This window comes from Solea senegalensis, linkage group LG15 (genome assembly GCF_019176455.1).
Source record: "Solea senegalensis isolate Sse05_10M linkage group LG15, IFAPA_SoseM_1, whole genome shotgun sequence".
NCBI lineage: Eukaryota > Metazoa > Chordata > Actinopteri > Pleuronectiformes > Soleidae > Solea > Solea senegalensis.
In genome coordinates, this window is record NC_058035.1 from 5,632,063 (window position 1) to 5,647,050 (window position 14,988).

At 41.4% G+C, this 14,988-nt stretch overlaps 1 protein-coding gene across 1 annotated transcript in view; it reads right to left on the bottom strand.

Annotated features, from left to right (window-relative positions):
- tet1 (tet methylcytosine dioxygenase 1) overlaps positions 1-14,988 on the bottom strand; it is a 35,440-nt gene that overhangs the window by 19,006 nt on the left and 1,446 nt on the right. Inside the window, exon 2 of the mRNA XM_044045438.1 lies at positions 11,845-14,193. Within this exon, the coding sequence (XP_043901373.1) occupies positions 11,845-14,043 (2,199 nt within the window). The 5' untranslated portion in view covers positions 14,044-14,193. The remainder of the gene's footprint in view (positions 1-11,844; positions 14,194-14,988) is intronic.

A 14,988-nucleotide genomic window follows, 5' to 3' on the forward strand; every position in this document is an offset into this window, starting at 1 on the left:
TCACCAGACCCTTATTTCACTCTTAAAGGGTCCCATATGTTTTTTTTCCCTTTAACAAGCTTCTCAGCTCTTGTTGGAAATAAGTAGTCTGGTCATTAATCACCCTAGGCTACAGTTCACGTGGATGCAAGCTAGGTAAAGAAAGCCGGCTCTTTTTCACCACGGCCATAAACTGTCTCTCTGACACATCTGGAGGCTGACCCACTGGAGACCTGCTCCGATGATGAAGCTTTGCCAAGCAAGACATGTTGCCAGCGAGTGTCTTTACTGCCGATGTTAAAATGGTCTCATTTGCATTGGAAAAGCTACACAGTTAGTTAGCAGGAGTTGAAAACCCTTTTTGTTTGTAACTACGTTTTTTTCACCTCCTCACCAGTCATAGTCAGTTAAAGGTGTGTGTTTTTGTGTGTGTGTGTGTTTGTGCCACCGCCGATTGCAGGCAAATCGGCGGTGGCACATTTTTTGGCAACAAAACATGTGTCACGAAAAGCCAGAGCACGAGAGGGTGCTCTGGGTGAGTAGACAGAGTTGTGACTATTTTGAATCTGCCTCAAATTTTCAGGTTACTTCAATGACAACAAACTGTCACTTGGAACTGAAATAACTTTGACGTCAGTCACCTCAGGCATGTGCCTCTGCTGCAGTAAACTACACGGGGACTTGAGCTTCTGAACTCATTTAAGTTTGTTTGTGAAAGTCGCAAATAACAAAAGTTCAATTGTTTTCATCCTCTAGCATTAAAAAGCAATATAATATACATTCTGCGTGTGCAACAAAGGCAAACCATAAAGGAACCCTCTAACATAACCCTATTATGGCCCCAAATGATTACAAAAACTAAAAATAATCAAAACAAAATGATTATGAAAAAACGGGGGCTTTTATTCTGAAAAGAACACTTTTAAAGTTGAAACATGTCTGACTTCCTGTCCCACTTGTCATCCGGCAAAAATAGATTATGGTGTGCAGTTAAAACGCAGCGTGAGTAAAGATAATAACAATAGACAATGATTTAAAGTTATTTTATGGTAAATATCCTTTTTCACGTGCAATAAATTCAGCCTACTAGAACATTTGAAAACTGTTTTAATGTTGTGGTCGCTCAGTGTATCTCTCCGGTATAAAGTTGCAATTAAGATAATAAAATTGGTTTCAGCCTTAAAAAGTCTTCATTATTTGGGCTCTTGTTGGAGGTACTGTAGTGAGTCGTAACAGGAAAGGGGAAAATGTGATCCAGTGCTAGAACCTGACCCAATACAACAAATCCAGGCCATGCATAAACCACCTCAGGGACAATCTGAGAATTCAAAGAAAAGGGACAACTAATACGTACACTAACTCCCACACTTGCATTTGGATCATGAGAAATCAGACGTATGAGAAATAAACATCTTTCAAAAGAACCTCATAACCATAAAAGTCTGTTCATCGCCACAGCTCACACTCAGCAGATTTTAGAGGCTGCTTACATATCACACACAAAACTCAATTTTCCAAGAGAACATCTGTGGAACTCAAGACCTCAACTAAACGTCTCCACACGAGTGTTCTGCACTTTCTCCCACATTCTCTCTCCCTTGTCATGCAATCACTCACAAGTAAAAATGCATGTGTGTAGCTTTCACACTTCCTGTATGGACAGTGTGGAAACCATTGGTGAGGCTATTTTAAGGACGCAGGGGGATTCACATTTGAAATTCCATTTCACACACATAAACACAGACTGCGTTATGTAACGTGCTACAGTCCCACTCTTGGAAGGAAACGTGTGCACCATTCAACACCACACCCTAAACCCACATGGACTCAATTTAAGGGCTGGCAATGGTTGGTCAGCGTGAGAGGATAGGAGGTCAAACCAGCTCTTAAACCCCTAGTCCATCCAGAGGGAGGAGGGATGACCTTAAACGCCTGACGCATGGACAAAGTATCTCTTTAACCCTTTTGTTACCCTCCTGTCTTCTCATTAACATACCTCCTAGACCATTTGCGATATCAAGAGATGTAGATATCGATCTGTCCAGGTTGTACCCTGCCTTTCGCCCTATGTCAGCTGAGATTGGCACAGCACCCTGCACGGCGGTAGAAGAGGGATGAATGAATGGATACTGGAAAGCAGAAAAATAGAACTTTGAACTTTTCATTACGGTAGCTCTCACGACTTCTGCGGAACAACTGCCCAATCACAGACGAGATTCACCAGCGTGTCACACGTTTGTGACGTCAGCTTCTCAGTTAGTGAAAGTGAAAGTTCTCTTGGAAAAAGGGGCAGAAGCACTCACTCATTGAACATGTTTTTGACAATTCCACGGATAAAATCAAAAATAAATCCAGGCAAGAGAGTTAATCTTATACCTGTTTGTTTTCACATATTTTTCTGTGTGAATCTGTTGATTAATGGGACCACAAAAACATGCACAGGTTAATCGGCCACTCTAAATTGACTGTAGGTGTGAATGTGAGAGCGCTAACCCTAACCCTAAACCTTTGGCTCCAACGGTGCGGCGACCCTCACACGGACGACAAAGCAGTAGACGATGAATGAAGGACCGATTTTCTGTCCTGTTTACTGCTATAAACAGTTGATTATTTAAACAATGAATGACTTTTGTGAGAAACTAAGTAAAACAGTAAACAAGCACACTCTCTGTCACTCTTCTTTATTCTTCTTTTGTGAGAACCGTGTTTCATTGAAGCCACTGAGTTGTAACATGAGAGACAGAATTTTAACGCGCTGAGTCAGCATGTTTGCCATATGACAGCATCTGTGTACTCCCGTGAGGGATGGCTCAATACCACTTCTTCATGTCTGACATGAATATCAGCACGAAAGCTTGGCGTAAGCTGTTAATAGCACAGTTGTGTGGATGCATTTGCCACATGGCCACAACCATAACAGACCTAAAGCTCCAACAAATGTTCTACTCCCATATAAGGAGACATAAATCACCACAACATGACTCAGTTTTTCTTCTTTAAGCTTTGAATAAGTCCACATAACAGACATGATCGCTGCAGCATCTGGTCACATGACAACAATGGTGTCAAGTTACACATCATTATGGATTTTACTTGTTTTCTTTTTCCAATATACAAATATCCAGCATCAGACTAATGTAGATACTGGATTGGCTCAGGTTTGGACAGCCTAAATTAAAAGTAATCTCTGAATTTAACCATAACCAGTTAATATCTGACTGTTAACTTAATTTAAATCTTAGCCCTTAACTTAACCAGTTCTTCAGAAGTGAGGATCTGCCTCATTAGATCCAGTTTTTGGTCTCCATGAGGACAACTGGTAATAAATACGACACACACACACACACAGACACACAGCCCTGTTGGACGCCATTCTGGGGGTAAAGATTCTTTCATATTAAGCAGGAGGGAGCGAGAAGGTGTGAGTTTTTAAGCTCCTCGAGTGAATAATCAATATTCTAAATTAGACAAGCCAGGTTGATGCATGAATAAACTCTCCTTCCCCAGAAGGGGGCCATTGTGTGCCCTTGCTGCGATTTGAGTGGCATTTCTTTTAGAGGGCAAAGTGAGGATTTCTATTCACCCAGAGAAACCAAGTGGCACAACTTCAAAGCTTATTCAGGGACTTAAAAGCCTCACGACAGAACACGGCCCAAAGTCAAAGACGCAACGGGAACAAGGGAGCGGTTTAACTTTTAAGTTATATAAGTTTATTTTATTTTTTTTACAAATACATGATCTGCTGAATTGTAAACATTACAGAGACTAAAACCTTCCAACTGTGTGTGTTTGAATGACTCTTTAAAGCAGTGATATTCAGAAATGGGTCAGGATCCATAAACAGATGACTCACAGGAGACCTTTCTTTTGGGGGGTTGCCAAATAAATTTCATGCATACATACATACATAAAATGTTGTGATTCATTAATCAAATGTATCCTTTGGAAATGTCTGGTTTAACTAATCACAATAATATTAGGTGCAACAGAAATGGCAGTAAGAATAGTCAGAAATGTTATATTATGCATACATTAGCTCTTTTGTCATGATATACATGGTTAAAATGGATGGGTTTGTCATTTAAAAAAGAAATTAATTTAACCCTTTAATGCCGCGCGTATCGAGGACGAAAAGTTTGCTCAAGTGCCCTTTGCATTAGCGTAACTATGCAACGGTTTGTGTTATCAGTAAAATTCCAATGGTTTCTGAAAACTGAGAAGTTGCAAGTCAAAGCCAACATGTGGGTATTACTGTTATTTCAGTATTACTCACCAGAGAGAAAAGAGCTGGGGGAAAAAATGCCTGTACATACTGTAGTTTAGATTTTTTGGCCTGTTTTAGGACATTGAGACAAAAACTCAAACAAGTGTTATTTATGTTTTAAACTGTTTTAATTTCAAATTTAACACGCACAATCTGGTGTTCATGTACAACTACAGTGTTTTTTCTTCACTTTAAATTGTTCATATACTATTTTAACATGCAGTGTTGTAAATAAATATCAGATATTGGTTATTGTGGAAAAAATGGGCAAAAGATGATTTTCTGGTTTAAAAAAAGCACAAAAAAAGTCCAGATGGACATTTTGAGGCTTAGGTGTTAAAGGGTTAAGAAGTTTGGGAAACACTGCTTTAAAGAATAAAAAAAACAGAGTGAGTGGAGTCCCATGTCATTAAATGACCGTCTCTGCTTGGATGTAAAGCTTCAGTTGTATGGCACAGTATGCGTCATGCATCTGCTCCGATGTGTAGAGGGCTCTGGTAAAATAAGTGAGCCCTATATCAAACAAAAGAGGCACCCCTTTCTCTGGGCCACTACCCAGGCCCTGCAGCTATGACAAATAACTACCCTCACAGCGTTGTTTTATATATAATGGGCCAGGTTAACAGAAAATACAAAACAGGCCTGATCACAGGCAGACTCGTGGAGTAAAATATGCCTCTGTGCCAAAGATGAAGAGACAGAAGAGAAAGAGAGTAGGCCAAAGGCTCTGCTCGGCCATAACGAGTTGGCTCTGTTGAAATGTTGGCATATCACGAATCTTCCTCGCTACTTTCGGCCCCCTTTCTGTCCCACACATTGACGCAATGTGGAGAAGGGAAAACAAGGGAGCGTGTGGATGTGCAGCCGTCCTTCATTTGAATGCCAGATTGCCCACATGCATATGTGGAGGAACCTGTACTCAGTTTTGTGAAGAGGAAATGAATTCTCTTTGCAAACGGCAAACACAGAATGCAGTGCAGCGTCGCACACCAACTGCATGCTTGACATAAACTATATACACTTCCTATTGCAAGCTTTTTGTTGTCGTAGTGGTTAGAATGGTCACTTCTGGAGAAGGAGAGTGGGCGTTATAACCAGTGCTTGAAATGAACCAAAACTTAATTTTATGATTATGAGAAGTAATCTGCTTAGGTTATCTGTCCAATTCATTATTCTGGCCCAGAATAATCATTTCCAAGGCTGCACTATGTCACATGCACCCATTCTTGTAAGAGTCTAGTGTTTGTACCTAGAGTTTTTATTTTTATTGTTGAAGAAGAACAATATCTATTGGAAATGTTTAAAATGTTCCACTAATATTTACTGTAGTTATAAGTTATATTCACAGACTTCTTGCCACAGTTGTGTCCTGCAGGACAGCATAATAACAGGACACCAAATAAGATGGACTTGTGTGCTTGAAGTTTCAATCATTGTTAGAAATGTTGAGGAGAATTTTAATATACAAGTTTGCAAAATATGACGCATAAATGAGATTTTTAGTTATTCAGTTAAAACCAACTGTAGTTTATCTGCTTGCTACTCAGCATAAAATACGGTGTAAACGGAGGTATCGGATAAGAATTCCACCTGAGGTGCAGTAGGAATACTCCTAGTTGCTTTGGATGTCAGCTCAAAGATCCAAACACACAGCCTAAACTGTTGCTCAGTTTGAACTGTTGTCATGACCATGTCTTCATGACTGAGACTGATGCCAGGATCATTTCCAGTGTCTGACCCAATTATGAATGTCGGGAAGGCTGAACGGACATGCAGTGTAACATAAATGAAGAACAGAGATTTGGCATCCGGGACACTCCACAACATCCTAACGAGAAGTCTAGTATGTGAGTACTTCTGTCATAGTCTGACATCTCCTGCGACGTGCTCCTGGACGTTGACTGACAGGACAACAGCGTGCTCTGACGCGGCGTAACATACGGACATAAACATGAGGAAGAGGAAGAGGGATGCTGCTGCTGCTGCTGTTACTTCATGTCACCCAGGAACGGGTCCACAATCTTATTTTCTTTCCTTTCTTTTTGTGTCTGAGAACAAGACAGCAAGCATCTCCCAAAACGCTTCTGTAGCTATGATCGACAACTCCTTGCTCCACCTCCCCAATGACCTATGAACTCGCGCAGTGTCTTGAACGATGATTGGTCAAAATATTATGGCGGACTTCACAGAAACCTGTAAGTTATTTTCAATTTGATTGTTTAATTGGCTACTGATTCATGGACTAAATTGCACTTTAGTGAAAATGTGCGTGTGTGTTTTCATTTGACCAAATTTTTTAAAAAGCAATTGAACATTGATTTAAGCAACTTTATTGGCAATAACAATGATAAATCAATCGTTGTTGTCAGTATGTGGAAAAACTCCATGATGAGAATATAATATGCAATTTTGACACAAGTGGTATTACCTCACTGAATGGATTGATAGCACAGCGTGCGTTGTTTGCCTGAGGTGTCCATCGCTCGTAGAAAAGCCCTCACTCACTGCTGACCTGATGTGAACACGACAACCTGTGGTCGCAGTTTAACCTATTTACCTGGATAGCAGGTTACCGAGTGCAAAGCCTTAAACCCGTAGTTGTGCATGTCCGTTGGTTATCTCCACTAATCCTTATTATGACCCTGAGAATACTTCAGCAGACAACTGAGGCAGGTCAAAGGTCGGCACCGGACAATGAGGTCCCCATGACAACCATGAGTGCTTAAGAACTCTACTTTTGTGTGCGAGTGCGAGAAGAGGACCTGACAGGAACGTCTGCAGGGACAAATGACGCCCACTTCAAATTTAGCTGTGTCCAGCTGAGACAATGAATTGGACAATGGATGATGTTTGGCTGCATGAAGGTTTAAAAAAAAAGAAAAAGTTTTTATTTGCATTTTGTAGTGCCATTTTTGAAATACCTACATCAATATCTGTTAAAACACTCAGATATACAGATCTTTCATGGTGTGATATTGTACAGATTCTTTAAAGCTCTGTATCGATACAGAAACCTTCATTGAGAGTGGTTTTAGGTGGAATGTGTGATGTATTTAAACCTCTGACTGCTGGTTGGCAGCAGACCTTGGGTCATTTGACTTTCCCCCTCCTTCCACTCTTTTCACTGGACAAAGAAACTGTAAATAGCTCATGCGAATATGATTATTTTTCATAGACTGTACATAAAAAAATGGATGTAGCCTTCTGGGTCTGTTCTGAGACAAACCAGGACAAGAGAAGCTATTGAATAGCCAACAGGGTACGACTCTGCTGATTGCAAACAAAATTTCATTTGACTTTAAGTCTGTGGCTAAATGAGCCCACTTCCCAGAGCTCTCTGTGAGGGATGGATGAGATTTTTCCTGATAGACGTGTTATCTCTCAGCTGGCAAATGCATTACACCAGAAGAGGTGAGAGTTGAATAAGTGTGAAAGATTGTTCACAGGAGAAGCTGGGGACTGAATATTTCCACAGCTATATGTAATTACGGTGAACCTCAAACTCAGCTGAAGTGCATGTGCACAGGTGTAATGTAACGACACACACAGCAAATGCTACATTTAAATCATTAGAATGTAAATGATCAGAAATAGCATCATAATCTATTGATTACATCTGATAGTTTAATGTTTGGGTGAATGCAGAAGTCAAATTAGCCTCCAGCACTGACTTATTGACTTGTGTGACCAACAACATAGAGAGACACTGTTCTTTACACTGTCTGTGTGTACAGACACGATGACTCCATACATACAAGCCATACAAACATTTATGAAAATGTCAGGTCACTATAGTCAAAGGAACTCTGCAAAAACATTTGTTTTTTGCACTTTCTGTGTCTGTGAGAATGTAAGTGTTTATATGTGTTTATAGTTTTCATGTAGACACATGAGGTGAATATTTTATATGGAAGTGAAAGGGGAGATGACTTAGTTTTTACTGACGTTATATTCTAACCAGTATAAAGTCGATATACATTAGCTGTGCATCGTGTGCACTGCACTACTTCTTTCAAGGTTTTCTTGGTAAATTAGGAGAAAGCAAACATTTTTCAAAGGTGAGCTTCATTCTCAATAATGTGACTCTCACTTTCAGTCAATGTGACTCTCACTTTCAGTCAATGTGACTCTCACTCTCACAATCAAAGCCTGGATTTTGTCTGTTCAATCTGTGTTGTGTTGACCATACAAAATATTGGGGTGGTTATTAGTTAGCTTCGGAACAGGAGTCACATGAACTCCTCTTTGGCCTTTGGCACATTTTCTCCGGGGGTTATAAACATCCACTAGAGGGGCGTGTGAGCTTGATTAGCAAGACCAGCCAACAAGTATGTCCAGGTTTTACTCACACTACAAGCACACATAATATAACATGGACCTGTAGAGATGAAGTTGAACTACAGCTCATCACTGGCTTGCAGAACCTGGTGCAGGCTTCCATCCTTCAGTCATGCAGAATCATTTAAAACCAGTTTTCAAACCACAAACAGAATTGCTCCTTATTTGTATAATGTGCAGGTTAATTAAGAGAAAGGATGAAACAACACCAGACACTGTTGTTGTGTAAAGATGGCGAATCTGCGGTTGAATAAATGTCCTGTTGTGTGCCTTACTATGTTGTTGTTTGGCTCCTCAAACAGGGGAACAGCTTCCTACTCAGTGTGACACTGACTACACAGCAGCTTTTAAACATCTTTATAAGATGGTGCCTTATATTTCTATTGTTTCATCCAAACAATAGTATTATTTTCTAGTTACTTGGGTTATATATAAACATCCACATTTATGTTAAAACATTCACATTTTGCAATGTTTTATATGTTTTAATGAATGTATCGTCTATATTTGCACAATATATTTTCAAATACCTTCAGTTAATAGGTGTTCAGGTATTAAACTGGAAAGCAGTACGTGCTTAAGCTCGAAACATGTTAAATAAATAATTTATTTTCGTATATAACCACACAAACACATAGTGAATACTAAATATGTATCTGAAACTGAGCTATATACACACTGACCCACATTTCTGGTTGTTCCACATTAAATCTATCTTAACTGGAAGATAGATAAATGAATATATACTCTATCTTAATAGGACCTTCCTGACTAAATAAAAAATGTTGGTAAATCTCTGTCTAGCCTGATCTCGTTCCCACTGATCCTCAGAAATAATGCACAAAGGTCTCAACTACTAATACCCCAGGTGTTACATAATCAACCTCAATCTGCTTCTGCTACTGCGTCCACTCTGAAGCCGCTGCCTGTGAATGTATGCACACTTGCACACACAAGAGTGCAGAGCCACATGGACCATCACTCACTCACTCACTCACCCACTCACTCATACACACCTCCCCCAGTCACATGGACACCACTGAACTATGTACATGGTGATGTAGCTGTAGCAGCCAGCTGCTGTGAGGGTCTCATATTCCCATCTACTAAAATGACTGAGAAGGTCTTCTGTCCATAGGAATTACTATGGATGATAAATCACATGTGTCTTGTAAAATGTAGACGCACGTCTTGATACTTTTAATACTGCTTTATATAGTTTTGTGTACAATGGTTTGCAACGGGAAACGAAATTTAACTGCACATAAAAAAACGACTTATTTCATATGAACAAACAATATTCAGGAGACTTTTAGCTCTGTTTTGGCCTGTTTTGGTAAAAGATGAGTCTTTTACTGTTGCATGCTGGGTTTTCTTCAACACCTAGTTGCTCGATTTGCAGGTAGTGGTTGTAGTTGCTGGCTTAGTGAAGCTTATTTGCTTTAAAAAAGCTGTGTTGCAATTTGAAATTGATTTGTTGTGAGTGGTAAGACTTAAGCATATCATAAACCAATACACTGAAGATCAGTGTAGCTGATCTTGGTGACAATAATGTCAACTTTCATTGTAAACACACTGCTTTGACTAATGCAACATTAATGAGGATTAGAGAGACTGATTTTCTTGTTGGCTTCAAATTTTTCAAATGCAAATAATTGTTTCTTTACATGGGCAGCAAATATAGAGCAACATCATCAATCTTTTTCTGGCCAGCCTGTAAATGTAAGTCCAACATTTAATATTCTCAGGAAATATGTAAATCTTAAGCCACTAAATGCTCCACAGCATTCCCCTGGTGGTTAATAACTTTGCCTGTCTGTCACTGGCTGCTAAGCAGGTAGCATACTATGAGCTTTTTCTCTGAAAAACTAGTGTGGTTGAATATGTGAGAGACGGAAGTAAACCAAATCAATAAAGTAGTGATCTGGGCAATTAAAAGTAACATCATTCAGATGCTCACATTGACGTTGTCAAATCATCAGAAAGAAAATGTCTCCTGCAGCAGCTCAAATTAGAAAGATTCATTTGTAAACCATGGTCAATCTTTGTCTTCCTGAGTTGTCTCTTACAACATGCATTCACAATGCCGGTCTGTTCCACTGTGCAAAAACATCCAGCTCAGCCATACTCATCCACACAGAAGAACACACACTCACTGTGTGCAACTCATAAAATAGCTCACTCCCTTGCTTGTTTGCACGGACAGCACACACACAACTAAATTCCAAACCTAAACCCAACTCTAACCCTGATACCAAGTCTTAATCCTCAATAAAAATGATGACTGAATGGGTGACAGAACATGAGGAACAGCCAAAAGGTCCTAACTTTCCCAAAATGTCCTCATTCCCTGGACATTCCCATGGTTTATAAGTTGTTTGGTCCTCATAAAGACGATACCCATACAAGAGCACACAGACACACACATATATGTTTAGCTATTCTTCTTGGCATACCAAAGCATTATCCCAAACCTGAACCTAACCACAATTCAAATCTTCCCCATAAACTTAACCAGTTCCTCAGAGATGATGTTCTGCCTCATTAGGACCAAGTTGTGGTTTCTACAATGACTACTGATCCTGACAAGGTCAGTGTTCATGCCAGAAACGGTCCGATGAGGTAACAAATACAAGTACACACACAGACACACACGCGTGGCGACTCATACTCCAAACACATGCTGACCTTCTGCCGGTCATGTGACAGCACCTTCCCGTTCAACAACACAAGAGTCACACATGCATTCCTTATCTCCATTGTCCAAATGAGCACACGTGCATACACTCACTCACTCACTCACTCTCTCGCTCTCTCTGTCTGTCTCTCTCTCTCTCTTGCACACACACACACACACACACACACACACGAGCGTGCACACACACTTCCCCTTTTATCACTCAACTCATGTTACACACAGCAACAACAGGAAAACACCATGAAGTTAAGAGCGCGTTTCTCAAAACCAACAGAAAACCTGGGGTGTGAAAGCTGTTAAAACGCTTGATTGTTGCTGCAAACGGTTAAAAACAGGGAAAAACTGTGGAGTTCAAAGCGATGATGTCACACACTAACAATTGCTGCCTCACATCAGCTGTTCACAGATGCAACAAAGGCGCTCCAGTGTACTCATGTTCAAGTCATTTTCTCAGTGAACGTCTTTGTAGGAAACGACCTCAGACCTAAAGGCGACTAACCCCCATGTAATGTGCCGCTGTTGTATGTAATTAAAACTCAGTCATGCAGTTTAACGTAAGCCTCACCTGTGCAGCAGAGTGACTGGCTGTAGATGACAGTTTTCTCTTCCTCAGTTCCATGCACTTCCTCAGCTTACAGATCTGGTGGCCAGTTCTGCGGTTGAGGCAGCAGCTGCACTGGCCACAGTTGACTTTCCTCACGCATGGCACACACGTTCCACACCTGCTCCTCTTCTTCCTCTCTTTCTTCTGCAGTTTCAGAGTGTTCAACGAGAGCAAGTGGGCCCCATCTGTGCCCCAAGATCTGGGCTGAACAGAGAAGCTGGACTCTCCATACCCTGCATCTGATTCTGTGTCAAAAGAAAACGAGGAGCGGGTGCTCTCTGAGCTGCAGGACAAAGTGGAGCTACTATCCAAAGTAGGAGTTGATATCTTTGGCACCGTGTCCCGCTCCATTGCTGCCACCACAACACCACCCTCGCTGAGGTTGGCTTCACACTCAGCTCTAAGGGCATCCTTGCTTGACTCGGGAACTTGCTCCAATGACGGCAAAGGTGTCTCTCTCTGGATGTGGCACTCAAATACACAACTATCTTTGGTCTGCGTCTCTGCTGGTGCGCATGCTTGTCTTTCTCCCTGAGGAGGAAGAGGAAGGTGCAGTTGCTGTGATTTCGCCTGACACGAATCCCTCAAACTTCTACATTTGAGGGAGTTACTGTGGAAAATAACTGGTGTGTTCCTTTTCACCAGAACAGTTTGCAACATCAGGTCCGGTTCAGGGATTGCGGAGAACTCTGGGAGAAAAGGTTTAGCACCATGAATGGTCGGTTGCATGTCGGTCTTACCCTTGTTCAGAACTTCTAGTTCAAGTGAGTCTGAGAGGGAAGGGGCTTTGGCGGGATTTGAGGTAGCTGCGTTGGAGACTCGTACAACACTTACAGGTGATCCTGACTGTGGTGTCAGTCCACTGTTAGAGTGAGGAGGATCTGCAGGCTGAGAGGCTGCCGTGCCAGAGTGGAGGTCGGTAGATTTGATGGATTTATCACTCTCCATTTCTTTTTTTTCTTGCTCCTCACATTCCCACCGACTCTCAGTGATCTCATTCATCTCCTGCACAGTCTCATTTTGTCTCTCAACTGCTCTATCACCCTCTAAACTCTCCATTTTCTCTTTTCTCTCAGTGTCAACAGCAACTTGTTCATCTGTCCTATTATCGTTACCTTCCTCTTGGAGGAGAGTAAACACATCATCTTGCTTACCATCACTACCAAGACTATCAGGCTCTTTTACAATGACAGATGAAGTGTCATTTCCCTCACTGCCATCCTGCTCCCCTGGTGAGATAATGCTCATTAGTGCAGAGGGCTCAGAGAGGCTTTCTTCACTGCTGTCACTGCAGAGTTTTAGCTGTCTGTCAACATCATCAAACACAGACGCCCCGGTCACACAGCTCAGGTCACCTTCATTGTTCAGGCTGACGGTTGCTTTGTCTTGCTGCGGTAACGTACTGTCACAGCTGCCCTGCACACAGGTTTCCAGTGTGTCTTTACATGGTGGTGAATCTGCTTTGAGAGGGCTGCCTTCTTGAGCACCGGTGCCTCCCAGACCCTGATCTTTGATACTCACAGGAGCTTCCACATCTGTTTTTGGAGACACCGGTGGTATATCATTGGCGTCGCAGGTGTCCAGTTTCGCTTTTTCGTCATCATCCTCTAGGGGAGGTGAATTGTTGATGCTGGAGGCCTGGTTTCTTAAGTTCCTGCGCTGTGATGCTGCTCCTCTTCCTACACCTCCTCTGCTGTTTTTTCCTCCTCTGCAAGGTTTAGGAGGCTGACAAGTAACAGACACCTGTGCGCCTCGCAGAGACACCCTTCGCCCTGGGGGGTCTTGTAACTCACCACAGTGGTCAGACAGACTGCTCTGGCGTCTAAGCCTTGCAGATCCTGTTATATTTGGGACATGGTTATCTTTGCCAGAAGACCTTCCCGGGCCCCGACCAGCAGGCGCACTAACCCCTCTTCCACGGGTGTTTTGGCCTGTGCTCTGAGACTGTGCCTGTGCTCTCGCTGAAGACCTTTTTGGTTCTGCAGGTGTTTTCTGGGGCCTCTCTTTTGCTCTTCCCTGAGATTTATTTGAATTGCAGGTTTTCCTCCTGGTGCTGATCACTTTCGGTGCGTTTTTTCTCTGAGCAGGTGTCTGCCTCCTGGTGGGTTTGGTGGTAGCAGGCATGGCTGGGGGCATGGAGGAGATGATTTCTGGCAGCATGCATGGGAGCCAACTGACTGTTTATCTTTTGCTCAGCACACAATATTGTTTTTCTCTGATTGTAAGTTTAATCCAATATCCTGATTTAGTGTTTTGTTTTTAGACAGTGAATGGGGATGCCTTAGTGGCTGTGTAATAGCAGTGCATGACCTGTAAAGAAGGAAAAAATGAAGAGAAAAATCAGGCCTCAACATATTCAAACTTATTTTTAGTATAATTACACAGTAGAAACACACTCCATAACTGACAACTAGGGATGATAGTGTGCATTGAGATAAAAAGCTCTTTTAATAGCCTGAATCTTCCCAATTACTCCAGGACCTCATGATTCATAATGATAAAATCATTGAGAGTTTTTTTCTTTTTGAGTTTTGAATCTTTTGGCAACATACTGAAAGTAATTTTTGTGACATTGGTTATATCCGTTCATTTGTTTCCTCCATCCCTCAGCTCTCAGAAAAAGCCCACACATAAGGACAAACGCCCAATTTATTCTTTGGGGGGGGTTTTTTGCCTTAGAATGCACTTCTGAATCTATAGATTGGTGTTCGTTTCATAGCATTTTCAGACATACTACAACCTGTCTTGCCTTGCAACCTCAATCTTACAAATTAGAAATAACTGTCTATGCACAGTATGTTCACATTGCCGTGCAGTACAAGTTCAAAACACTGCTATATTGAAAAATACAGCAAATATTTGGCAATGGCTTCAAAGTAATGGACAATAATTTCATTTTTACTAGTTACGCAGTCAGTTTTGAAGGTCCAGTGTATAAGATCTGGGAAGATTTAGTGGTGGAAACCTCGCATTACTGAGTTTGTATACTTAAATAAATGGATTGAATATGTTTTTGTAGCCTTAGAATAAGATTTTTATAAGAACTTTGAGCAAAGGCCTTGTGTTATGGACATCATCTCGAAAGCAATCCAGTGCACAAGTGAG